This window comes from Thalassophryne amazonica, chromosome 19 (genome assembly GCF_902500255.1).
Source record: "Thalassophryne amazonica chromosome 19, fThaAma1.1, whole genome shotgun sequence".
Taxonomy (NCBI): Eukaryota; Metazoa; Chordata; class Actinopteri; order Batrachoidiformes; family Batrachoididae; genus Thalassophryne; species Thalassophryne amazonica.
In genome coordinates this window covers 27,973,408-28,001,046 of record NC_047121.1, presented here as the reverse complement: position 1 = coordinate 28,001,046, position 27,639 = coordinate 27,973,408, and the positions used below count along the sequence as shown (strand labels likewise).

General features: G+C 40.1%; 3 protein-coding genes across 7 annotated transcripts in view; 2 read left to right on the top strand and 1 right to left on the bottom strand.

Annotated features, from left to right (window-relative positions):
- The window catches only part of LOC117531765, a 35,575-nt gene extending 18,902 nt beyond the window's left edge, over positions 1-16,673 (top strand). The window contains exons 9-16 of one of the 4 annotated variants that reach the window (XM_034194893.1): positions 761-999; positions 3,831-4,020; positions 6,782-6,841; positions 7,979-8,099; positions 9,597-9,738; positions 10,458-10,619; positions 12,675-12,783; positions 16,190-16,673. In XM_034194893.1, coding sequence (XP_034050784.1) covers positions 761-999; positions 3,831-4,020; positions 6,782-6,841; positions 7,979-8,099; positions 9,597-9,738; positions 10,458-10,619; positions 12,675-12,783; positions 16,190-16,648 — 1,482 coding nt within the window. In that variant the 3' untranslated portion in view covers positions 16,649-16,673. Of the gene's footprint in view, positions 1-760; positions 1,000-3,830; positions 4,021-6,781; positions 6,842-7,978; positions 8,100-9,596; positions 9,739-10,457; positions 10,624-12,674; positions 12,788-16,189 lie in introns of those variants that run through there. The other 3 variants (XM_034194896.1, XM_034194895.1, XM_034194897.1) reach the window with 3 other exon arrangements.
- LOC117531766 overlaps positions 13,434-27,639 on the bottom strand; it is a 48,828-nt gene continuing 34,622 nt past the window's right edge. The window contains exons 5-6 of one of the 2 annotated variants that reach the window (XM_034194900.1): positions 25,498-25,504; positions 13,440-13,465 (exon numbers count right to left, since the gene is read on the bottom strand). The gene's annotated coding sequence lies outside the window, so the exon portion shown is untranslated. Of the gene's footprint in view, positions 13,466-25,497; positions 25,505-27,639 lie in introns of both variants that reach the window. The other variant, XM_034194899.1, reaches the window with a different exon arrangement.
- On the top strand, positions 16,639-27,049 carry LOC117531768 (D-aminoacyl-tRNA deacylase 2-like). The gene is made up of 4 exons (XM_034194901.1): positions 16,639-16,869; positions 17,584-17,701; positions 18,453-18,522; positions 25,333-27,049. Exons 1-4 carry the CDS (start codon positions 16,673-16,675, stop codon positions 25,659-25,661), a joined length of 714 nt encoding a protein of 237 aa, XP_034050792.1. The 5' UTR covers positions 16,639-16,672; the 3' UTR covers positions 25,662-27,049.

Here is a 27,639-nt window from a genome sequence, read left to right as displayed (position 1 = left end):
TCTTTTGTTTTTCTTGTTGCTTAAGGCTGACAAATTGTACTGTGTTTGTTGTCTTTCTGATGCCTGAGTCTTTTTTTCTGATGCCTGATTTTTTCTTTTTTTTTTTTTTTTTTTTTTTTTGTGAAGCGCCTGGAGGCGACTTTGTTGTGATTTGGCACTATATAAATAAAATTAAATGAAATGACCGTCATCCATGTATCTAAGTTTGGCAGAAATTGGTCAAAGTGCCTGGGACAATAGTAAATGGACTGCATTTATACAACACTTATCCATCTGTATCAGAAGCTCAAAGTGCTTTACAATGATGACACACACACACAGCGATTTCAGGGTGCTGCCATGACATACACACTGGGAGCAACTTGGGTATTAAGGACCTTGCCCAAGGGCCCTTAGTGATTTTCTAACCCGACGAGCGTTTGAACTGAGGATCCTCTTAACCACTAGACCATCACAAACAGACATATACCAAAATTTTGAATTTTGACCCCAGTGATCCCTACCTCTGCCAAAACTAACCCCTTAAGGGGAATTCTGGGGTCAACTTACCTGCGCACAAGGAACACACACACACATTTCTGAAATTATGTCATTATTTAGTCATTTAGACAGCTGTCACTCATGTAAATGAATACTGATTTGTTTGTTTAATGCCTCGACTACCTGCAGAATTTTATTTGTTGCATTTTTTTGGTAGAATAGATGTTGGAACAAATTAATAAACTGAATCATTACAGTTCCGTGATGCTTTCAAACCCAGGTAAATGCAATCCTGCAGCAGTTTCATGACAACCAGGGACACTATGGCTACGGCATCTGCCATCGAGCCATCTCACAACACTTCTACTGGGCCAACATGAGCCGAGATGTGGCCCACTGGATCTCTAGCTGCCCGACCTGCATCACAAAAACCAAGAGGAAGTGGCTCCGCTGCAGCATCTACAACTGCACCAACAGCTGTGGCCCCGTGGAGAGGGGCCTGGGTCTCACGTTCCACAAGTACGACACAGTTTCTCCGTATTTTCACCCAAACATGAGTTAGTGCATAAGGTGAGTGAACAGGTGCAGACATGGCTACCTGGTTAAGTAGCTATTAGCCTCTAAAATCATGAACCAGAAACTGAAAGCCCCGCTCATGCGGCTCTAACGAAGGGCAATGAAGCCCAAATGAAACAGAAATCTATCATTATTTAACCTTCATCCAGCTTTGTTCCAGCAGCTGGTGCTTCATCGGAATTTTAAAATACCACTGACAACCTCAGTTCCTCCAAATTTTGTTTTGCTTTCATTCTTGATGGTTTCTTATCATTTGCTTAGTTTTTGTAATGTTGGTGTTTTGTTTTATTTTAAGTCCAACGTATTGAATGAAGGTTGACAAATGCAACATCTGAAAGAATCAATAACTAAAGCTTCGACAAGCTGAGCCAGACGTCCTTGTCATGATCATCCTAGTATCACTAATGATTCCTTGATTTTTTTTTTTTTTTTTGTATGAAAAAGCACTGTTTTCATACAGAAACAATATTGTTAATGATTTATTAGCTACTTTAACTATTTACGCACATTTCGACCATTTGTAGCTGGCCTGCGTGTGTGTGTCTTCGGGAGTAACCTTCGTCTGACAAGGACGTCTCCCCATAGTTGATGCCATGGACTCATAAAAGGTACTCGTCATGACAAGTACTGTCACAGATGAAGTGTACAACAAGGTATAGACACACCACGAGAACCTAGAATGTGAAGATGAACAAACTTGTTGTCAAGAGAAACAAAATCTTGCACCTGCAAGTACTGCGGAAATGAGGACAAGGTTGGCTGTGCTAGGTTTTATACCGGCTTCCAGTCACGTCATCATGAATGTTTTGATTTGGTTTAAAGCGTTGAGGTCGATGTTCGCTTCGTTTTTCTTTCATTAGTTTCGGTTTTGTTTGTTCCTTTCATTCAGTCCTTTTATTACTGCAGATGTCAACAAATTTCGTTTTAAGTTCTGTTTGAGTTCACTTGATTCACATGCTTTTCAGTAATGATAAAAGTGCAAGATGTTTTGTCCACCTTTTCTTGACAATTTTTGACTTTTTATCCTTCGTCCAGCTATTGCCGTTGCCGTGTGACTGGGGCGTTAATTAAATCAGAGCAGGTCCATTGCTCAGTCATCTGTTGATTAGGTGGACATGCCTGACTGAGCTGATCTACTCTAAATTCAAGGACAGATGAAAAATGTGCAGTACCTTGGGTCCTAAGTACCAGGATTGGAAATCACTGTTTTAGACAATCAGATTCCTAACTGGCAATACATATATATAAAACATTATTTGCATTTGTCTTTTTTTAATTATTTATTGAATAAACAAAAAAAACATGTAATTTCAACCAGGGTTCTAGCTACGGTGGGCGGCGCCGGGCGGTACCACCCAGTACTGCAAATTTCTTCTCGGCTCTTGCGTTCAGATTTGTTGTCCTGCCCACCATGAATTTTCCAAAAAATGAACTGAAACGTTGCTGAAAAATGTACCAATTCGATCACATTTCAAGCTTATAGAGTCATACTTTTGTTTTATTTTGCAATTTCAACCAAATAATTAAAGAAATAAGAAATATATTTCTTATTTTCTTCTGTATCTGTGAAGGCTCTCAGTTGTCCAGGTAGTTTCCAAAGTAGAGAAGCTTGAATCTTTGACTGGAGTCCAGTCGAAGTTTCAAGCTTCTCTACTTCTTCTGTAAGCACGAACAACAGTCAGCTGCTTTCAGCGCTCTGTGTGAAGCCACACAACGCTGAAAACAGAGATCAGATTGGACAGAGATGCACTCTGCTCTGACTTAATGAGAAAAAAATCCTCCAGAAAAATGTTTCATAATCCAGAGTTGTTTCTGTGTCAGCAGATGCTGATAATATACTCAGTTTATGGCTTATTTTACAGTTTAAAGGCTCCCTGTTTCCAAAAAGGTTGAAGGAAAACAGACAGTGAGAGCAAAGGGGAGGGGAGCAGAGGAGAGAGGAGGAGCCTCAGTGAATCAGTAAAAGTGAAAATGACAGTCAAATCAGTCCAGGTTCAGCTCTTGTTCAAACAAGGCAGTTGGAGGATATATTGTTAAAAAAATAATAATGCTATCCCACTCAAAAAATGTTGGAAAAAAAACTGTCATGACAGAAAAACTCTGCCTGCTTCACAGGATTAAAAGGTACGGTGTCTCATTTTGAAGAAGAGAGTAAATGCTATATGCCCATCAAATATTAATGTGTTTTTAACCTTTTCGATGCTAGTCTCTTTATTAAGTTAGACTTTGACAGAAACATTTAAAACAAAGAACTTTGGTATTACAAATATTACAACATAAATGTCTTTTTTTGTCTATTCTTTCTTTTAATGCATTTAAAACCACTCAAAATTGGTTAAAATAGGGCTTGGCAATAACGTTTTAGAAGTATAAAACCCTATAGCTTCAGGGTGCTCTGCCCCCTTGACCCCCGCCGGGGGCCCACGGACCCCCGGCCGTGAGTCGCTATCACGTAATTTACCCAGCACTAAATGGTTCTAGGTAGAACCCTGAATTCAATTATTCAAAATTACAATGCAGTTTATGTTCAGGTTCTCTTGTACTTTTCCTAAATGGCATTGAGCACAATTCCCAAACAACCTTTCAAATGTGACATTGTTGATGGACAGCAAATATACAAACATTGCACCCAGTGATTCAAAACTTCATACATTCTTAAAGAATACAAAAGGTGAGAACCACACCCTACTTTTTGTAGATCAGGCTCAAACTTCTCAGTCGTCCTCATATATGAATATATGTGAATGAGTGTAACTGTTTGTCCGTCTTTGCAGGTTTCCTGTTCACAATCCAGCCCTGTTGGTTCAGTGGTTAAAGAGCGTAGGCCGGCCCGGCTTTCACCCACGACTCTGGTCATCTGTGTGTTCAGCACATTTTACAGAGGACTGCTTCGGCCGCAGTGGGGACAAGGTGACCCTCCGAGCAGACGCTGTGCCCACGCTTTTTGTCCACAGTGATTCAACGGTAAAGCTTACAGTGTTTATCACCACAGGGGATGTGTGTGTTTGAGTGTGAAAGGGCTACCTGCTAACAGCCTCCAGACAGCACAGTGGATTTGTTTTCTGTGTGGGTGTGTGTGTCTGCACGTGCATGTGTGCAGGTGTGTGTGTGCAGAGTGCAATGGTACCAAACGTATGGAAGCAAATTGCACTCTAAATGAAATGTAACACAAATGGGACGAATAATCCATGTCATGTGACATACAAAGCACTAATCAAATGACAAGGATCCACTCAGCCGTTATATAAATCTAAATAAGTTCTTCCAAACAGCTGTGGGCACCCGCTGTGGATCTGATGATCCTCTGAGCGTTCTTGAGCATTCTGTCGGCTACTGCGCACTTAGCATATGCAGTATGTCAACATGCTCTCAATAGAACCGTGGTAGGAGACAATAACTTCTTTCTTTCATTAGTTACTTCCTCCAAACCATCAACATGTCTATTAGACCCCATTCCTACCAGGCTACTCAAGGAAGCCCTACCATTAATTAATGCTTCAATCTTAAATATGATCAGTCTATCTTTATTAGTTGGCTATGTACCACAGGCTTTTAAGGTGGCAGTAATTAAACCATTACTTAAAAAGCCATCACTTGACCCAGCTATCTTAGCTAATTATAGGCCAATCTCCAACCTTCCTTTTCTCTCAAAAATTCTTGAAAGGGTAGTTGTAAAACAGCTAACTGATCATCTGCAGAGGAATGGTCTATTTGAAGAGTTTTAGTCAGGTTTTAGAATTCATCATAGTACAGAAACAGCATTAGTGAAGGTTACAAATGATCTTCTTATGGCCTCAGATAGTGGACTCATCTCTGTGCTTGTCCTGTTAGACCTCAGTGCTGCTTTTGATACTGTTGACCATAAAATTTTATTACAGAAATTAGAGCATGCCATAGGTATTAAAGGTACTGCGCTGCAGTGGTTTGAATCATATTTATCTAATAGATTACAATTTGTTCATGTAAATGGGGAATCTTCTTCACAGACTAAGGTTAATTATGGAGTTCCACAAGGTTCTGTGCTAGGACCAATTTTATTCACTTTATACATGCTTCCCTTAGGCAGTATTATTAGAAAGCATTGCTTAAATTTTCATTGTTACGCAGATGATACCCAGCTTTATCTATCCATGAAGCCAGAGGACACACACCAATTAGTTAAACTGCAGGAATGTCTTACAGACATAAAGACATGGATGACCTCTAATTTCCTGCTTTTAAATTCAGATAAAACTGAAGTTATTGTACTTGGCCCCACAAATCTTAGAAACATGGTGTCTAACCAGATCCTTACTCTGGATGGCATTACCCTGACCTCCAGTAATACTGTGAGAAATCTTGGAGTCATTTTTGATCAGGATATGTCCTTCAATGCGCATATTAAGCAAATATGTAGGACTGCTTTTTTGCATTTGCGCAATATCTCTAAAATTAGAAAGGTCTTGTCTCAGAGTGATGCTGAAAAACTAATTCATGCATTTATTTCCTCTAGGCTGGACTATTGTAATTCATTATTATCAGGTTGTCCTAAAAGTTCCCTGAAAAGCCTTCAGTTAATTCAAAATGCTGCAGCTAGAGTACTAACGGGGACTAGAAGGAGAGAGCATATTTCACCCATATTGGCCTCTCTTTATTGGCTCCCTGTTAATTCCAGAATTGAATTTAAAATTCCTCTTCTTACTTATAATGTTTTGAATAATCAGGTCCCATCTTATCTTAGGGACCTCATAGTACCATATCACCCCAAAAGAGCGCTTCGCTCTCAGACTGCAGGCTTACTTGTAGTTCCTAGGGTTTTTAAGAGTAGAATGGGAGGCAGAGCCTTCAGCTTTCAGACTCCTCTCCTGTGGAACCAGCTCCCAAGTCGGATCAGGGAGACAGACACCCTCTCTACTTTTAAGATTAGGCTTAAAACTTTCCTTTTTGCTAAAGCTTATAGTTAGGGCTGGATCAGGTGACCCTGAACCATCCCTTAGTTATGCTGCTATAGACTTAGACTGCTGGGGGGTTCCCATGATGCACTGAGTGTTTCTTTCTCTTTTTGCTCTGTATGAACCACTCTGCATTTAATCATTAGTGATTGATTTCTGCTGTCTTCCACAGCATGTCTTTTTCCTGATTCTCTCCCCTCAGCCCCCAACCAGTCCCAGCAGAAGACTGCCCCTCCCTGAGCCTGGTTCTGCTGGAGGTTTCTTCCTGTTAAAAGGGAGTTTTTCCTTCCCACTGTCGCCAAGTGCTTGCTCACAGGGGGTCGTTTTGACCGTTGGGGTTTTTCTGTAATTATTGTATGGCTTTTGCCTTACAATATAAAGCGCCTTGGGGCAACTGTTTGTTGTGATTTGGCGCTATATAAATAAAATTGATTTGATTTCTCCAGAGGATCCTCAGGAAGTTCTTTCACTGCTGTGCTTTCTTGAATACCGGTGTGGTGTTTGTAGTCTGGGTGAGATCCTGAGTGATGCATGTACCCGGGAATCAAACAATAGGGACTTTGTTCACACAAACCTCTATGATGTGGAGTGGATCTGGGTCTGAACTGTCCTTCCTGAAGTCTAAGGCACGTTCTTCTGTTTTAGTGATGTTCGGGACTATTCAGAAAAAGGTCTTTACAAATATGAAGAAATTGTTTTAAAAAATGACCTCTCCCAAGAATGTCCCCCATGACCACCTGCTGGTATTCACCTGTGGCTATTTTTATTTACTGAAAATTGTTGTTCCTGCACAGATTCAGTCCAGAAATCTGCCCCAGAGTGTTGAGGTGGAAGAAGTCAGCAGTGATGAACAGGTAGTGGATCCAGTACTGTCAGACTGAGTCACAATGGAAGATTCTTTTAAAAAAATCCATTTTTAATTTATGACCCTGGCAATTCATACTGTATATTTAATAAACCAGCTTCTGATTTCAATTGTTAGATTTTAACATGTAATTTGAACTTGTATTACATTGAAAATGATCAACTGAAACCGCAGTGCCAATGGTGAAAGTTTTGGATGATTTTCAGCCAATTTTATTTGGGATTGTTCCATCAGGGGTCACCTGCCCCACATGTTGTCCCCACTCTGCTCCGCCCACTACTAAACTGAATCAGGTGTGCTCAGCCAATCAAGAGCTAGGAAACATCAGACTCGACAAATCAGCTGTGATTGCAGGAGGTACATGTAGAAAACATTTAGGGAGGGGGGCTTGGATGGACTCACCACCCCCAAGGAGAGAATAAAGGGTCTAGTGTGCTGGTCAGTGGGCCGTGGACCGGGCATAAGCTTCACTTATGTTCCATTACTTTACTTGCCTTCTTTTTTTCTCATTTCGTTTTATTTGTCACATTCAATTATTTTAAACACGTGGTCTGCTGTACGTAAATACATCTTCCATGTAAAGCACGTTAATTTTTTTCCAGAAAAGGGTTCCGTATATAAAATGTTAGATTATTTTGTGTTGACAGTTTGCGCATAAATTAATTCAGTGTGGGAAAAAAAGACCCTACAATGAAAATGATAATTATTTACAGCCCGGTGAATGAAACAATGAGTGGTTATAAAAAAGAAAGAAAAAAGTAAAGTGTTTATTTGGAGTGTGGAAACCAGTTGCATCAGTCAGTAGTTTTGGGCATAACAGGGTGTGTGCGTGTGTGTGTGTGCGTGTGCGTGCTTGTGAACAGATGGAGTCAGGTTCATTTTATTTGACATTTCTGTCCCAAATGTATTAGTTGCCATGGTGATGCTGTGTTTACGTTCTAAGACATTCTGTGCAGTTGTTGTCACCTGTACTGCAAATGTCAGTTTTTATCAAAATTGTTCACAAAATTAGAGATGTTATGTTGCATGAACGAATACATTTTAAGCCAAATCTCAGTTGAATGGAACTGTTTTTAAATTTGGATCTGGTGATGACTGGTCTCATTATCTGTCCCTGTGTGAGCAGATCTATTTTGCCAAGTACGACGCAGTAGAACTGTACATCCGCAGTCGCACCTATCCTCCTGGGCTCAACTTTGTGGAGAAAAATACCTTCAGGACATTCTGCAAGAAATTTGCAATTAAAGGTTTGTAGAATCTGTAACTGACTTTTAAATTCTCAAAACGTATCCTTGTCCAAAGAACAAGTTAGTCTTCAAATTAGTCCGACTTTCTGTCACAGGCCGAAGACCTGGATCTTGAGTTTATTAGAGACTCCTAAATGTTGTTATCTATGAAGGACTAGCAACCTGTTCAGAGTGTAGTGGTCTTCCTCCCACCTCGTGTGCACCAGGACCTGCTCTTGATCAGGCTACAGCTGACTAAGGGATACTTTTGCCATTTTTAAGTAAAACAACAGTCATTCATAATTGGTCAAACACCACATGGGGTTCCTAAAGCCTAATGGTCAAAGTAACAAATTCATATGGCAACACATTTTGTGTGTTTCTCTTGAAGAGCTATGGTTTGCTGAAATAATGTACTTAATATATACTAGGTGTCTTCCAAATAGGTCCTGGCTCAGATGTCAGACATAGCTGTAAAGTTGTCATTTTTGGAAGACATCTTGTTAAAATTTAGCTTTGTAGCTCAATATCTTAAGTTGTAGGTGCCCGACAATTTGCCCTATTGAGGTTTCAGATCCAGACAATTCGCCCTATTGAGGCTTCAGATCCAGACAATTCGCCCTATTGAGGCTTCAGATCCAGACAATTCGCCCTATTGAGGCTTCAGATCCAGACAATTCGCCCTATTGAGGCTTCAGATCCAGACAATTCGCCCTATTGAGGCTTCAGATCCAGACAATTCGCCCTATTGAGGCTTCAGATCCAGACAATTCGCCCTATTGAGGCTTCAAATCCCACATAATCTCAGGTTTCTGACAAGCGAGATGTCAACAACATTAGGAAATGCAGTGAGATGGTCAGATAACATTGCAATTTAACTGCTGCACATGGATAATGACATTAAAATTGCACGGTGAAACTCTTTGTATGTTGGGCCTAAAACTCTCATGAATATGTTATCTAGGTTTTTAGACGTTTTTATTGTTTTGTTTTATGTAAACACGTGAGAATCTCGAGTGATTTCTCCGTTATTTTCAATGGGAATTGCTGAGAGCCGCGATCGCTTCCTGTTCGTGTCATTCTAGGGGAAAGTGAAGCTTGCTCTTTAACACCCTGCTTATTGTCCTTTGCAATGGTTGCCATGTGGTTTCTCCATGTTGTTTAGATTGCAGCGCCTCTTTGTCACACAAGGGATTATGGGATATCTCAATAGGGCGAATATTCAGACTTTGATGATATGTTGCCCTCACTGACCTCTAGAAATCTTTTCACTTGTACAAGAAAACCACATTTGGTAAGTTATTTTATTTTAATTTACGTATCCGTCTTCTAAATTCACAAAAACTTTTGCGCTTCAACGTTGTGACCTACTTCAACTAATACACATCTAATGCACCTCTCAGTGAAGCTCTTCTTTGTTTTGTAATGATTGTTTTAAACTGTTCACCCACAGAAAAGTCAGTGCACTGCAGTTTCCCTCTGTGTTTTTCCATCACATGAGAACGTGTCTCCTTCCAGATGACCAGCTGCACATGGTTCGGGGAGATCGGGTCCGTTTGGTTCTGAGGAGCAGACAGCAGGTTGAGGCTGCTCTAACTGATTATCACAGTGAGCTGAACCATCTGGACATTACTAAGTGTCTGAGACTACTCAACGAGAGGTGAGATGGGAATCTGCTGGGCCAATAATTACTTAATCAGGTTAGTCTCATTGAGATCGAGATCTCTTTTACAAGGGAGATTTGGACAATTATAAAGTGTCCAATCCACCTAACCTGCATGTCTTTGGATGTGGGAGGAAGCCGATGCACCCAGAGGGAACCCATGCAAACACGGGGAGAACATGCAAACTCCACACAGAAAGGCCAACCTGGTCTCGGTCAACCCCTAATAGAAACCTGCATCAACATTGGTAGAAGCTAGAGAAGCTTGAATCTTCGACTGAACCCAGTCCAGTCGAAGATTCAAGCTTCTCTACTATGGAAACCACCTGGACTCGCCAGTTGTTGGACTCGGCAGTCTTTGGTAGATGTCATTCCAGTAGAATTCGTGATGTAATGCTAGTATTGGTGATTTTTTTTTTTTTTTTTTGGAATGTTAGGTAGTTTTTCTAGATTCAGTAGAAATGGTTGTTCTGATCAGGCTGTGTGGGCCATGCTGAGATGCCAGAGGTGGCGAGTGAGTGGAAGTAAAATGACAGGTAACTGCTTACAACCCAGTGACAGCCAGCGTTTTCTTCACACAGGTATTAAAGAAAAAACAGCACATCAAGTTCTTATTTAAACTGAGGTGTCTTGACATTTTCTTGCATGGTTTTAAGACATTCATGGTGCTGCAGCTCAATTAGTCATTTCACTGAGCTTCATGTGTTCTACATCAGATTTTTCTGGAAAACCATGAAGGCTGATACAAGGCGATGGATTGACAACTGTTCCCAGTGCAGCAAGATGAAGAAGAAAAAAACAGACGACCAACCAGAACTCAGATCAGAAATGCTGCTGCAGCCGCTGGGATCACCACAGTTGCACACCGATTCAGTCAGGTGAGTGTGTATGTGTGTGTGTGTCACAAGCAAAATCTTCCGTAACGCACGGATGTAATGTTGTGCTGTGGGAAATAAAACTGTGTATTCGAGCAAACTGTGTGTTATGCAGTTATGGGTCATTCAATTTAATTATATAGTGTCAAACCATAATATAACTGAGTAAAAGGTTAGATCTTACCTGCCCATGAGCCAGCACTCTGACAGCGGTTAGGAAAAATACTAAGTTTTTGTTATTCTACAGGAAGAAATCCCAAGCAGACCAGATTCGTTGAAGTGGTCAACACAAGATTAACAGAACATGTAAAAGAAAAGCAATTGAGACAGCCAAATATAGCTCAGTGTACACAGTGGCAGGATGATATAGTAGAGTCGTCAACAACAAGGTATATAACAGAGCGAGTGTGGAATCGATGCAGGATCCCAGTCACTCATGGAGGCGAGTTCCAGAAGTTCACTTCACAGAAACTAGACTTCTTTCTAATCCTCAACACATTGTCCCACCCATCCAAGTGACTTTCTTACTTCAGAAGAATATGGAGATTGTCTCTGTGCTAGTGTGATGGTGACCATTTGGTGATGGTTTGATAGGGTTAATCAGTCAGCAGAGGCAGTTTGAAGAATTGGGAGCAGGGGCTGGTAGGGATGGACCGCACATCACTTTATCACCTCCAGCTGCTCCACCAGCAATGACAAAGAAGCTTACACATGAAAGCAGTGCAGATTTGGACATAATTTAAACATAATTTTACATAATGTCTATTTAAAATTTAAAAACAAAACTAAAATGCACAAATAGAATTATGGATGCTTCACTGTTTTACTTGCACTTCAAGTGGCAAGCTATGAGAAGGACTACAGGTGTATTTATAAAGTATCCAATTGTTGCCCGTTAAAATACAGTTACTCACCTGGGGGTCTGAAATCCTAATCCCCGTTGAGGTACTTTCCTTGTGACTGCACACACTTCTCCCAGTGGTTCTGCCATTGTTGGAAGCATTTCTGAAATACTCTTAGAATGGTGTTCAGCTGGGCCTTCGCATTTTTGCATCATGTCTTGTCGCGACTCAAATCGAGTTCCCTGCACCTCCCCACCAAAATGACAACTTGCACAATTCATTTGTTTCTGTGGTACAAAATACGGTTGGATACCTTTTGAATGCACCTTGTATGCCACCTCTGCAGAGATTAAATGGATATGTGTATAAAATGGCATCTACCTGAGCATGATGGCAAACAGTGTCGTAGCTGATACGCCTTCCAGATACAAATGATCCTCCTCATCCAAGTCTCTCCAAAATAATATCATGCTCGACACAGTCTTTCCAGTGGTACCCAAGCATCTTCTGAGATACTGGTACCAAAGACATCCAGTTGCCACTTGGTGTTTCCAGGTGTTTTAATCGAATGGAGTGTCAAAATAAATTTCACCATGTAAACTCTGCAGACCTGTGTTGTATGGCGTCAGTGGATACGGTCATTTGTGGACACAGTTGTGGACCACATTTGATCAGTCTTTCAAATGTTTAGAAATTAACACAAAAGCATGTTGTACTTAATGACCTCAGACTTTCAGGATCTAAGACATTTCTTCTGCTCTCCCTTACATAATGTTTTACATAAGAAATGGTTGCAGCGATAATTATGTATAGTTTGATGGGGGCCAAAATATAACTAAAACAGGCCTACAGAGAAATTAGTGAGCATGGGGACAATGTGTCTTGATGTACACATTCAAAGTGATTTACTGTTTCAGTTGTAAATTTTGACTCTAGTTGACAAATAAAATCATTTACAAATACTGATGATCCACAAAAGAGGGAAAGTCTTGTTCTCACTCCAAAAACAATGTGAGGGGAAAAAAAATGTCCAAAAGCATGGAGTGGATCTCGGCATATTAGTTTACAATGTGATGTGTTTAATGTAACCCCAATCTGCTTACATCGCACCCTACAGGACCATTTCAGTTCATTTTGGCCTCTCTTGGTAGAAGCTGTTGGAGCAGTGAATAGTTCTCATGGACCATGTGTGACCTCTATCTCTTGTTGACTCCAGTGAGAATGATGATGTTGGCGGTAACGATGATGACAGCAATGATGTGACACACAATGACAGCAGCGATGACAAAGATGGGTCGCCAGCAATGGACTGTGAGGACAGAATGGTTTGTTTCTGTACTTTTAGTTGGGATGGCATCATGGTCCTGTTTGTGGTGTGTATATGTATGTGTGTATGTGTATATGTATATATAATATTTTTTGCTTTAGTTCTTAATATTCAGTGTTAAAGTAAAAAAAACAAAAAAAATCATTTCCTGTATGTAGTTTCATTAATTTCATTGTTTTTTTTTTACAAAGGAAAAGCCCAAAGCTCAATGCCGCCATCTGCTGGTCGATTTAGTCCTGCAGCTTGTCTTTTTGAGTTGAGGAAAACAACAAAAAAACTTTGAGGAAGTGAGAAGTCACATAGTTAAGGCAGCTCACTGTGTTTAATCAGCCACTACAGCACACATCTTGTTTAAGCTTTGCATCGTCCATTTCACACTGGAGTGAAGCCTTTAGCTTGCCTGTCATAGGTGCTAGTACACACTGAGGACTATATATATATATATATATATATATATATATATATATATATATATATATATATATATATATATATATATATATATATATATATATATATATAATATACACACACACACACACACAGTGCCGAACCCTCAAACTCCCAGATAGAGAACTCAAGCTTGAGGAACACACATACTGCCCTCCCTGTGGGGGGTGAGAGGGAGATTTTGCATAATTTACAATCTCCAAGTCTCTCTCATTCATTCATTCATTCATTTCTGCCCATTGTCTGGGTCACTGTGGCAGCAGACCTAGCAGCTTTCCCACACTTCCCTTTCCTTAACCAACTCCTCTAACCCTTATTGGGGGGATCTTGAGGTATTCCCAAGTCAGCTGAGGTGTTTCAAGCATCTATTGAGGATGCCCCCTGGTCATCTCTCTAGGGAGTGTCTTTCAGGCATATCCAACTGGGAGGAGGCCCTGGGGAAGATTTAGGACACGCTGGAGGGATTATATTTCCCAGATGGCTTGGGAACACATCCCCTTCTGTCCAAATAAGACAAAGGATGAAGTACTCTCAAAAACATGTTAGATTAGGAAAGTCTGAAACCTGTTTTGTTCAACACTTCAAAAAGTGACTTTAAAGCTTCAGCCTCACTTGTGTTGTAAAAAAAATAAAATTAAATAAAAAAGATGCATAAAAGGTGTTTCTTGCTGGCCATGCTACCTGTGTCCTTGGACAAGACATCTCATCTGCATTGTCTCAGTTTACCCAGCTGTAAATGGGTACCAGCCTCGGCTGGGGATGTAACCTGTGTCAGACTAGTGTCCCATCCAGAAGAGTCATGGAGTATCACACGATGAAATCTGTGGATAAACACCGGCACCAGTGGACCTCAAGGCCTGTATAGGTTTTATACTGTCTCTGTTGTATTTCTTGACAATAGGATTGTAATCTTGTACTTGCAGATATCATTTCAGAGTTTTGAGAATGTGTACACATTAAAGTGTGACGGAGAAAGAGACAGCTGCAGCGATACGACAAAGTCTAAGTAAACTACAATTTTATCCAAAGTGATTTGGAAAGAACAAATTACTTTGGTTTCTGTGGTAGTTGGAGCTGTGAGCATGCAGTTTAATATGTTATTAGAAGGATAGTCTGAGCACTAATACTTCTGTTCTGGATTTCTGCATCAGGATTAATGACATTGTCTGTTTGTAGCCCATTTTATTATAACATCACTTTCATTAATACCACCCCACTAACAGACAGATCCTGATCTGCATGAAGTGTTTCTGCCATGTGTTTTATGATCTACAGCCTTCATTTACATCACCGTATTTGTTTAGCATCAATCAATTTAAAATGACAAATATACCTAATTTTGCTTTTTGTTAGATTCTATAGAGAAATTAACCAAAATCCAGAACTGAATCCTTCCATCCTTCCAGGGTGGCTGACAGTTCAGCCAGATACTAATAACTCAGTTTCTTCTAAATATGCTACACAATAAAATCATTTTAATATCAGACCAGCAGCAGCTTCACTCAGATTACAACAGAGTACTTTATTGTGAAAGGGTAGCACCAGCATGTATACAGTCTTTAGCATCCTATCAGGCACTGATGGGTATGAGATATCCTCAACATTTAAAGCTGTAGGGCCACTAAGCTTTTTAAGATTTAAGACATAAAAACAATTTTCTTTGGCACCACTATCATTTTATGTATTAGCCTTTTAAATAGGGGATTCAAAATATGACATTGCCAATGCGAAAAGTTCACATTGTTTTTAAAAAAACTTAATAAAAATTTCCCCTAAATAGTAAATTTTCTAAAGAACAGACGGCTTTGAACTACTTACGCCAGCTATGGTAGGGACCTATACAGTCTGTGACAGTGACATCATAGGTCATGTGGGGGCTTTGTCAGACCTGTGGAGGGATGTTGGGAAGCGCACAGTGACACCTACTGGCTGGTCTCTCTTTGACTCCTAATCCAACATGGCTGAAAACTCGATGAAACCGCTGCATTTCTTTGTAAATCGAACATGTTTTTCATATATTATGTAATAGTTAGAGAGAAATAAACACTGCTAAATATAAAAACTGTTTTTGGAACCTGTTAATGCCCCTGAAGTGATTTACAAGACATCTCACGGACATCAGCAAGCATGCTACATGCGCGCACATCGCCCAAGAGGTCAAAGGTCTTTTCAAAAGCTCACCGTCTTCCTGCAGACGACGTTAAAAAGAAAATAGTCACAGAAATCCCTCCAGATAAATATGTTCTCTTCATTAAAATGAGCTGTAATTTTGAAGTGCGGTTTAAAAATACACCTACATTATAATGCTGGAATTTCAGTGAAAACTAAATTTTGCCAGTTTAGTGAAATTTTGGTAGCCTTATACATTTAAACTAAATATTTAAAATTAGTGCAGCAGATAACCAAAACAGTTTACCAAAATTGGAGCACCTTTAACTTTTGACCTTTGTCACAATTTTTGCTGTTTTTACCCCATAACTTCATGGACTTCAGTCATAGATAGTCCAAACTATACCTTTTTGGAATCTTTATAATCAGATGAATAATGTGGTATAGTTTGCAATATGATTGGTGCATTTTTAAATTTTGACCCCTTGTAGCTCATTAGAGGTCAGCTCCAGGATGGCTCCATATCTGAAAATAAACATTAGTTAATTTAGAATATGTGCCATATTTCATACTTTTATCACAAAATGAATGATTGTTATGGAAATTTTAGCTAATCTGCACCACTAAATTAACACATTTTAGATTTGCCGCATTGAAGCAATGAATGTCTTCAACACTGGTCACATGGTCCTTTATGGACAGCAGTTCATTCACAGTTCCTGCAGACAGCAGCAACATGAAAACCTGCAAATAAAAGTGTGTGAAATGTTACCATTAAATTAATGACAATATGGTCCTGAATGCTCAAATCCAGTGTGAAACCTTTGTCTCCTTTGACCTTCCAGCCACAAACCCCCATCAGCGCTGAGCCCAGAATTCCCATAATTATTCATCTAAGAACTCCAGTTAACCTCCAGCCCAAAACTCCGAATAACCCCTCCCTGACCCAGGTCTGGCCTCTCAGTATAGATGGCTCATCGAACTCCAAATTCCAGGTGGAGACAAACAGCTTTATCATTCAGCCTGAGAGCAAAACCAGCGCCCAGTGTGATGTCACATCTGAGACAGACGGGAGGACAAAATCCCCAGTCCAGAAAGAAACAAGTGTTTCTCTGACTGAGGTGCAGAACTCTGCAAATGTCAGGACACATCAGTGCACTGAAGGTCCAGTAGTCATCGAGTCTGTCTCACATCCACACGAACTCCTTACGAACCATCAATCCCAGCAGGAACCACAACTTCTAACAGCTACAATTGGTGTCTCAGAAATGAACCTTCAAGTCAAAACATGTACCACACCTTGAATCACAATTGAAATCCAAACATCAATGCAGCCCCAGAGCCATCGGAGCTGTAAGCGGGCAGTGAAGAGGAGGTCACACGTGGATGTCCAGTCTTTGGCTAAGAGAAGCTCCAGCTGTGGCCTGGACCCCGTGGTGGTTCAGAGCACCAGACCCTGGCCGGTCTTCACTGTGGCTCACTCCGAACTGTCGCAGGCAGCCACGTCCCCTTGTGATGTTGACAGGTACTGCACAAGCTAACTGTTGATACTGACCTGTACATGTTTCTACTGTAGACCTATTTTGTGACATTGCAGAGTCCACTTGATGACTGGTTGGGAGTGGGGCGATGGTGCCTGGTTCCATGTAGCCTGAGGCTAATGTTTTAAATGAACACTTTGCATCAGTTATCTCTCCCACCACAACTCCACACAGAATAATTGAGAGTGAAAGCCAAGAGGTTATGAGAGATTGCTTTCAGGCCAGAGCTGCAGTTTGTATCAGTGCAACTCATAAAAATCAATTGTTAAATAATTGGGGGGGAAAGCACTCAACCATTATTTGATTAGAACTTATTAAATTTGCTTGTAAGTTTATATGGAGAATTTATTACAGTGAAACAATTTTAATAACATCATGTCACTGACTATACCTCAGTACAAATCATGCTGACATTTTTATTTTGTCTTGGACTGATTTACTGGTGCAGATTTTTGGTCAACCACTAATCTATCTACATCGACCTGGCCTATAATCAGCTTGGTTGGCCCCAGACTGATTATAGGCCAGGTCGATGTAGTGATATTAGGGGTCATATGATTATCAACACAGATTATCAGCCAGGTCGATAATGAGCTAGGTAGTGAATAAATGCCTCTATAATAGTTGTAGTTATCAGTATTGCTTCAGTTTATTTCAGCTCATGTTGTGACATATCTTGTACATGCGTGTGTTCACAGCCCAAGATCCTTGCAGAGACCGAGGAAGCTCCAGGCCCGCACAGTGGTCCAACACTGCACTCATGCAAAGGTCAAGCTCAAACCAGCCATGAACGGGACCGATGCTCAGTGGGCCGAGGTGGGTTTGTGTTGATTCCTTCATTTAATAACGATGGACTTTGGAGGAGATGTGGACTTTCAAAACATGATCGATCAAACAATAATAAGAGAAGGACTGACTAAATGACAAGACTGCTGCGCCAACAGAGGTTAATAATGAGTACTAGACTCCGCACTCCCAATGCTGCCTACTAAACGTGAATGTCTCTTCATGGACAGTAGAGATGCACCGATACTGATACCAGTATCAGCCTGATCCCGTATTCATTTACTCATAATCATAAAATGTCTCCGATACTCCAACCCGATACCCCTTTACAGCAGCGTGATGTCAGCCTCCCAGTGTGGGATTTTCACGTGTACGAGCCAAAATTTCCAGACAGTAACCACTACTTTTTCCATACATTTTGAACACTGCAGCTTTAACAGTGATGCTGCTAATTCATGGATTATTACAGGCTTTCTAGTACTCATTTTTAACCTCTGTGGCTGCATCAGAAGTAATGGCTTTGGTTGGTGCTTTTTGATCAACTTGTAGGTCATAAAGTGACATGAACATATCTCCTGTTGGCAAGAAAGTTTGGAAACAGGACAAATATGAACTGCTAAAACACAGACACTAATCTATAAGTAAACTTGTAGTTGGAAGATTTCATTCAATCTTTTATGTTGTTGAACCATATTTAAAATACAATCCTCCAGACTCAAAGACTTTGCAGGTTGAAGCTAAAATCAAATACTGTTGCTTTAGTGTGTCTGTTTGTCCTCAGATCCAGGAGGGAATGGTTGTGTACATCTGCTTCTTTCAAGGCGCCACCGAGGCTGTCGTTGAACTGATGGGTAAGAGGTTGTGTACCACTCATGTCCCGACTAGAGGCTGTATCCAGGTTCAGGGTCTGTGTCCTTCAAAGACTGTGTCCTATGAAGATCAGCACTTCCAGGACTGCAGAGGCCAGAAAAAACGATTCTGAAATAAGACCGTTTAGCCCATGGAGCAATTTAGATTTGCTGCTCCCTATCTCCTGTTGCCTGGCAACATTTGACAATGGCATTTGGACAAGCTCACATAGTGTGCATAATCCATAGTTTATATAATTGTTCAGTACTTATTTATACTTTACTTACAAATAATACTGATTTGAAAGAGAGAGAGACTTTGTCATTGTAATAAACAACGAAAGTTCGTGGGTGACAACCAGTCAGTAGCAGCAAAGATTAAATATAAAAAAATAAATAAAATATAAGCGCAATGAGGTGCAAGAGACAATAGACATGTTATTTACAGTGTAAACTAAGATGTAAAAATTGCATTGCCCATGGCTGTTTAAAATCCAGTAGGAGGAGCAATAGTCTGTGGTCTGTGGCTCAGTCTGTAGCTGAAGCTGGTGGGGGGGGGTGGGGGGGGGGGGGTGGAGGAGGCTACAGCTCTGGGTGAAAAGCTAATCTGGGTTTTATGTTGTGGAATCGCTTCCCTGATGGGAGCGGGGCAAACGGATGGTGTCCAGGATGTGTTTGGTCAGTGGAGATCCGGGTGGCTCTCCTCTGCCGGCGTCCAGCATACATAGCTCAGCTCCAACAATCATCTGGGCTGTCCTCACAGCCTGAGCCAAGTCTTTTCTGTTCTCTGCTGTGCAGCTGGCATACCATACAGTCATGCTATGACAGAGGATGCTCTCCACAGTGCTCCTGTAGAAGTTCACCAGGAGCTAAGGGGAGAGACCAGCCCGCTTCAGCTTCCTGAAGAAGAGCCTTTGCTGTGCCTTCTTCATCAGGTGGGAGGTGTTGACTGACCAAGAGAGGTCTTTGGTGATGTGGAGTCCCAGTCTCACCATTTGTGAAGTGGTCGGGGGGTGGGGGGGTGATGGTCTTCCTGGTCCTCCTGAAATCCACAATGACCTCCATGGTTTTGGTTGGTGTTCAGAAGCAGGTTATGCTCTGAACACCACTGGGTCAGATGTTGTATCTTCTCCCTGTCGTGAGCCTCCTTATTGGCACTAATGAATTGTACACATGGAGCCTGACATTGTCCCATTATTATTTAAATTTACCAACCATTTTGTCGGGGTGGGGGTATTGTGCAACAATTCTTGAGAATACGATCAGATGCACCTGTTTTATCCTTCGTTTTCAGGGGAAAGAAGGCAGATTCCAAGGAGCCTTTAAAATGACAGCTTTGTTGTGCCACGAATGACGTTATGTGTTTGATGAAGGATCCGGTCCCCCGAATTGGGACACAGACTATGATTCATAAATTAAGATTTACTTAAAATTCTTTAAATCATTATTTTGTTTACATTTCTTAATGTTCTGGTATCTATTAAAGCTGTATGGCCTTTTGGCTTTTTAAGATTTACAGTGCACCCAGAACGTATTCAGTGCTGAATTTTTCCACATTTCTTTTTGTTACAGCCTTATTCTAGAATTTTTTTTCCTTAAAATTCTGTACACAATACCCATAATGACAATGTGAAAAGTTTTTTTTTTTTTTTTTGTATTTTGTTTTGTTTTTTCGGCAGATTTTGGCAATTTATTTACTTAGAAATCCACGTACATAATATTCACAGCCTTTACCATGAAGCTTAAAATTGAGCTCAGGTGCATCCTGTTTCCATAATCATCAAGATGTTTGTACAACTGAATTGGAAACCACCTGGGGTAAATTCAGTTGAACTTCTACAGTTAAGGTCTCACAGTTTGACGATGCTGTCGGAGCACAAACCAAGCATGAAGTCGAAGGAATTATCTGTAGACCTCCAAGATAGGATTGTCTTGAGGCACAAATCTGGGGAAGGGTACAGAAACATTTCTGCTGTTTTGAAGGTCCCAGTGAGCACTGTGGCTTAGATTACCATAAAAGGAGAAGTTCAGATCCACCAGGACTCTTCCCAGAGCTGGCCGCCTGTTTAAACTGTGCAATTGGGGTAGAAGGACCTTAGTCAGGGAGGTGACCAAGGACATGATGGTCATTCTATCAGAGCTCCAGCATTTCTCTGTGGAGAGATGAGAAACTTCAAGGAGGACAGCTATCTCTGTAGCAATCTACCAAGCAGGTTTGTATGGTACGCAAGTTCACTCCTTAGTAAAAAAGCCGCCCACCTCGAGTTTGCCCAAAAGGCACCTGAAGGACTCAGACTATGAGAAACAAAATTCTCTGGTCTGATGAAACAAAGATTGAACTGTTTGGTGTAAATGCCAGGCATCATGTTTGGAGGAAACAAGGCACCATCTCTACAGTGAAGCATGGTGGTGGCTGCATCATGCTGTGGGAATGTTTTTCAGCAGCAGGAACTGGGAGACTAGTCAGAGAGAAAGATGAATGCAGCAATGTAGAGAGACATCCTGGATGAAAACCTGCTCCAGAGCGCTCTTGACCTCAGACTGGGGTGACGGTTCATCTTTCAGCGGGACAATGACCCTAAACACACAGCCAAGATATCAAAGGAATGGCTTCAGGACAACTCTGTGACTGTCCTTGAGTGGCCCAGCCAGAGCCCAGACCTGAATCTGATTGAACATCTCTGGAGAGATCTGAAAATGGCTGTGCACCGACGCTCCCCATTCAAACTGATGGAGCTTGAGAGGTGCTGCAGAAGAGGAATGGGCAAAACTGCCCAAAGATAGGTGCACCAAGCTTGTGGCATCATATTCAAGAAGACTTGAGGCTGTAATTGTTGCCAAAAGGTGCATCAACAAAGTACTGAGCAAAGGGTGTGAATACAGTTTTTTTTTTAAAATAAATTTGCAAAAATTTCAAAAAAAAGAACAAAAAAAAAATGCCTTTTGTCATGTTGTCATTATGGGGTTTTGTGAGTAGAATTTTGAGGGGAAAAAATGAATTTGCTCCATTTGGGATAAGGCTGTAACATAATAAAATGTGTAAAAAGTGAAGCGCTGTGAAAACTTTCCAGGTGCACGTTAAGTCATAAAAATAATTCTCTTTGGCATCAGTATAATTTATTAGCATTTAAATGAGGGAGTCATAATGTGATGTTGCCTATATGATCAAAATTCATGCTCTTTGGAAACAATTTATAATTTTGTCCCCTGATGGATAGAAATTCAAGCAGTCAGATGCCATGACATACCTTTGGTAGTGATGTGATAGATCACGTGGGAGAATCCTTGTGAATGCGGGGTGGAGTCCTTGGTCACTAGACGCATGTCTTAAATATTTAGCTGTGTTCAGTTGTCCAAAAAGACCACCTTATAGGTATTCAAAAAATCATGTAGCAGAAGTCTGAGTCCAAGACGACAATTCTTTATTACCAGCAAGAAAGAGCAAATTCAGTGTATTCAGATTACACCAGAAGAGCTCCAAACTACACTGGCGTGCGTCCGTCTTTTATACTGTTTGGACGGTAGCTTTCTGAATATGGAAACATTACACCATTTAAAAACATCTGTCTGGGTCATCTTTTTAGCAATGTACCTAAGTGGAATTCCAAATCTGAGTCATGGGACTTTCTAGATTCAGGGCAGTGCAGTGAAAAGCCTTTTTATTTTTACACTTTGGCTTCACTTTTTTCACCACTTATGTTCAGAGTCCCTTAGTTTCAATTTAAAAAAAAAAAACCAAAAAAAACCAAACCACCTTTGCTTTTCTCACTGTGTTCGTTGTTATCTCAATTCTCATCTTTAAAACTAAGTTTTACCTTCATTTCTGAACTTTTTCTTGTGGTATTTTTTTTTATGTATTTCTTCACACAAACATGGATACGCATGAAGTACATTGAATACCTCAGGTGCATTTCTGAATACTATTAACTACAACCCCTGGCAATATTATGGAATCACCGCCTCGGAGGATGTTCATGTCAGTGTTTAATTTTGTAGAAAAAAAAGCAGATCACAGACATGACACAAAACTAAAATCATTTCAAATGGCAACTTTCTGGCTTTAAGAAACACTATAAGAAATCAAAAAAAAAAGATTGTGGCAGTCAGTAACGGTTACTTTTTTAGACCAAGCAGAGGAACAAAAAATATGGAATCACTCAATTCTGAGGAAAAAATTATGGAATCACCCTGTAATTTTCATCCCCAAATTAACACCTGCATCATATCAGATCTGCTCGTTAGTCTGCATCTAAAAAGGAGTGAACACACCTTGGAGAGCTGTTGCACCAAGTGGACTGACATGAATCATGGCTCCAACATGAGAGATGTCAATTGAAACAAAGGAGAGGATTATCAAACTCGTTAAAAGAGAGTAAATCATCACGCAATGTTGCAAAAGATGTTGGTTGTTCACAGTCAGCTGTGTCTAAACTCTGGACCAAATACAACAACATGGGAAGGTTGTTAAAGGGCAAACATACTGGTAGACCAAGGAAGACATCAAAGCGTCAGACAGAAAACTTAAAGCAATATGTCTCAAAAATCGAAAAATGTACAACAAAACAAATGAGGAACGAATGGGAGGAAACTGGAGTCAACGTCTGTGACCGAACTGTAAGAAACCGCCTAAAGGAAATGGGATTTACATACAGAAAAGCTAAACGAAAGGCATCATTAACACCTAAACAGAAAAAAAACAAGTTTACAATGGGCTAAGGAAAAGCAATTGTGGACTGTGGATGACTGGATGAAAGTCATATTCAGTGATGAATCTCGAATCTGCATTGGGCAAGGTGATGATGCTGGAACTTTTGTTTGGTGCCTTTCCAATGAGATTTATAAAGATGACTGCCTGAAGAGAACATGGAAATTTCCACAGTCATTGATATGGGGCTGCATGTCAGGTAAAGGCACTGGGGAGATGGCTGTCATTACATCATCAATAAATGCACAAGTTTATGTTGATATTTTGGACAGTTGAAAGGATGTTTGGGGATGATGAAATCATTTTTCAAGATGATAATGCATCTTGCCATAGAGCAAAAACTGCAAAAACATTCCTTGCAAAAAGACACATAGGGTCAATGTCATGGCATAGGGTCAATGTCAATGAGCAGATCTGATTTGATGCAGGTGTTAATTTGGGGGATGAAAATTTACAGGGTGATTCCATAATTTTTTCCTCAGAATTGAGTGATTTTTTCCTCTGCTTGGTCTAAAAAAGTAACCGTTACTGACTGCCACAATCTTTTTTTCTTGATTTCTTATAGTGTTTCTTAAAGCCAGAAAGTTGCCATTTGAAATGATTTTAGTTTTGTGTCATGTCTGTGATCTGCTTTTTTTCTACAAAATTAAACAACTGAATTAACATCCTCTGAGGCCGGTGATTCCATAATTTTTGCCAGGGGTTGTAGTTCATGCAGTAACAGAATATACTTGTTCTTCTAAGCATATAGCAAAAGTTGTCAATAATACATATTTCACACAATATAATCATCATTTTTATTTGCGTTTCTTCATAATAGGTTTGTTTTTAGCACATCGCTTGTCTTAATTGAAAAAATTGTGACACAGGGTTTCCCCCAATCTGCACGAGCATGCTGGGAAGGACCGCTGTCACGTCAAGATGGGGAAAACCGTGAAAACGGCTTATTTCTGTATAAATCTAATATGTTTCTCATATTTTGTAAAAGTTAGTGAGGGGAAAAAAATGTAAATATAGAAATGCTGTTTCTTTTTAAACATGATAACACATCTGAAGTGATTTACAAGACATCTTATGGATGTTAGTGTGCAAGTCGGTCAGGTCACAGGTCATCTCAAAACTTAACGTATGCACATGAGCTCCCTCTTGCAGTGTGGCTGCACAACGATGTTGGAAGGAGAAGAAAATATTCACCATGGCATTCCCTCAAAATAAATGTTCATTAAAATGAGCTGTAATTTTGCAACATTACCAAAAAAAAAGGCTTGGATTTTAGCATGAACTTTTTTTTTTTTTTTTTGAAAGGCCAGGCAGCTTTAATGTATCAAATATATATATATTTCCAGATGCTACCTTCAGATTTAGGTTTTTTTTTTTTTTTAATCCTGCTAATAAACAGACAAAAACAGCAATGAAAATATAACCTTTGCAAAGTTAAAAAAAATATATATAAATAAAATTTGGCAAGTGTAGAGTGCTTATATCTAAAGAAACTGTCACATTTAACTTGTTGGCAGAGATGCGTACGTAAACTGTTAGGTTGTACATAGACACTACTTCATTTTAAGGACTTAGACCTCAACTCGCTGATTACCCGCACAGGACGGATTTGATTCACAGACTGAAATGAAAACTTCATCTTCAGCAAGAAAGCTATCACCTCCCACTTATCCCGGTTTCCAGAGAACTGTACGACGCAACTAAAGCTGCTTCAAGAAGAGTGAGCAGCTCTCTCTACTCTTGCTACTGTTACTTGAAAAGATTAAGTAAAGGTTCAAAGGAAAAAGACAACAAAAAAGTAAGACACCAACCTTTTAGCACACTTGTTGATGAGCACAAAAGTATTTCTCCCCTTAACAACTACTACTTTTACAGCTATAAATACTAACTACTTTTAGTGCTTAATCGCTTATGCTGCTCTCCATATGTCAAAGTATATGTGTGCCAAGTTTGGCTCAATTCCGAGGTGCTGTTTGGACAGAAGACGGGAACATATACTTGTCTGTTATTATATAGAAAATGGTGGGGGTTGGATGTGGGTTCAGGTAAAAGTGCGTTATGTTGTTTGAAGTCCATTTTTTTTTTCATTTCAACCTTCTTCTTAACAGCGACTCGTCTCCTGACCGCAAAGCTTTTCCGAAAAGGGACCAGGCCAGTGGTTTCAATTCTCGATCTTCCAGGGAGCATATTATTTATCCCTCAGGACTCCCTCCTTGGAGAGCCAATGCCTCGGGGTAAGATGCAGTACAAGGGGAGGTGTGAACCCTGGTGGGGTGCCCAGCTCTACGGCAAAATTGTGTCCGCCTGCAGGGAACGAGTGTCAGGCTCCCCGAAGTGCACCAAGGCAGGCGTGAAGGTGGAGCAGGGTGTCTACGGCCAGAAACAAGAAACTGTCCTGACCTCCGAGGAACCGCTGACACACCTGTTGGAATTCTAAACTGCAGCTGTGTTCTAGTGGGACGGTCTGGCATCTCCAAAATGTGAATGGACAATATAATCCCTCAGTGTTGTACTCGAGTCTTGGCTCAATGAACATTTCGCTGACATGTTGCATCAGTTTTAGTTCTCTGCTTCGTTCGACTATTTGGTCTTTGATGGTTCCTCAACTTCTTCTAGGATACAAACGTTGCCGATGATCCATGTGATGGAGTGTTGGTGGGTGGAGGCTCATATTGACAGAAATTGGTTTGGTGAAGCTGTTCATCTGAATAATTCATTGTAGCACATTCTTAAAGTCAACTCAGTGACACACCCAACAGTTTGGCTCTCATTCGAATCAATGTAAAAAATGTTGTCCATCCTGCAAAGCGGATCTGTCAAGCTCTGTTTGAGGAAAAATGGAACTGACTTGATGCAGAAAATTCTTTATTATTCGTGAAACCAAATAATTCAAATGGTCATAAAAGCCTGTGGAGCAACACATTAGATGGCGTTTGATAATTATATCAGTTTCCGCTACTTGATCTGAAAAATATGCCTTCAATTAAAATAGTTTCATTGTAAATTAAAAGCTATCCAATTATTAACAGAATTAATAATTACATTGTTTACTGGAGCCAGACTGTTCAGGTTATTGACAAACCAATTACTGGTACTGATAATCAGTACTAACAGTCAACCCCAGGTCGATAAATCAGTCGACGCCAAATTAAATATCAATATACAATTCATTTACTTTTTTTTTTGCCAGGAACTGTATTTTCTAGTTTTTTTTTTTTTTTTAAATAGACCTTTACTAATACTCACCAGTTTGCCCATCCACAGCCTGCTTTGTTTTAGAAATATCAGAATGCCAGTTTTAGAAAAATGACTTTTTTTTAATAAAGAATGAGGATCATAAATGAACACCTTCAACTCTATGCTTTAATACCTGACTTGTTGCAGTTTGTGCCTAACTTTGAATCTTTCTGGCTCTGAAATTTACTGATAATTAAAAACTTTTTAGTGACGTTCCAGCAGAATAGTACCCCCACCCCCTGAAAAAGCTTTTGATAATTGGTGTAAATACTGAGGCTGCCACATTTTGTGCGCTGGACTTTAACAACAACAACACGCTACATATTAAATGTCAAGCACCCAAGTTACAATCAGTGCAACATTGCAACAAACTGAAAACTAAGCTGTACTTCAAATGTAAATATGTTTATGCATTAAAAAAAAAGCCACATTTCAGTAAGAGAACAAATGGTCCAGCGAGCCTTAACACTGTAGTTGTATGTGCTGAAAAGATGTAGATTTTGGGTGTGCAACTTTTTCTATGTTTCAAAAATATCTGTAGAGTTGAGAAAATTCTTCAATAAACATGTTTAGTTTATTTAAATAGTGTGCATAGTGGATTCACTCCGATCAGCATTTCTTTCTTTCTGAGCTGTCTGAACAGGATGCTTCTTAATACAAGAATCCCAACATTCATAACCTCTGATACTTTCATCAAGTGCTTTAATTACTGTCGGCAAACAAAAACCAGTTCCCAGGTACAAAGAAATAAAGCAAATCATCTTTGTGTGGTGTTTTAAAAAAACTAATTTTACAACAATAGTGACCTTGGGAATTCACCCCCCCCCCCCCCCCCCAAGTATGCAGTCAAATTCCTGTATTTGATTTTTACCCAAGGCCAAAATATCGCCATCAGGCATTGCAAAGACTTTGCATCCGTCTGTCCGTAGCACAAGTCCAGTCCTCTTACTGCCGGGGTCTTCAAATTCACAGGGACCATTCCTGGGACACAAACCTTGGACAACTTCAAAGATGGCTAATCTTGACATATTTTAAGAGGTCAAAAGGTCACACTCTCTCTACACACTTTCATTGATTACATGCTTATACGGCTGAGCATATTTTAGCATTGCGTTACAGAACAACTATATCAGCTTTTCAATTTTTTTTTTTTTTTTTTAAAGAATCCAGCCATGTAA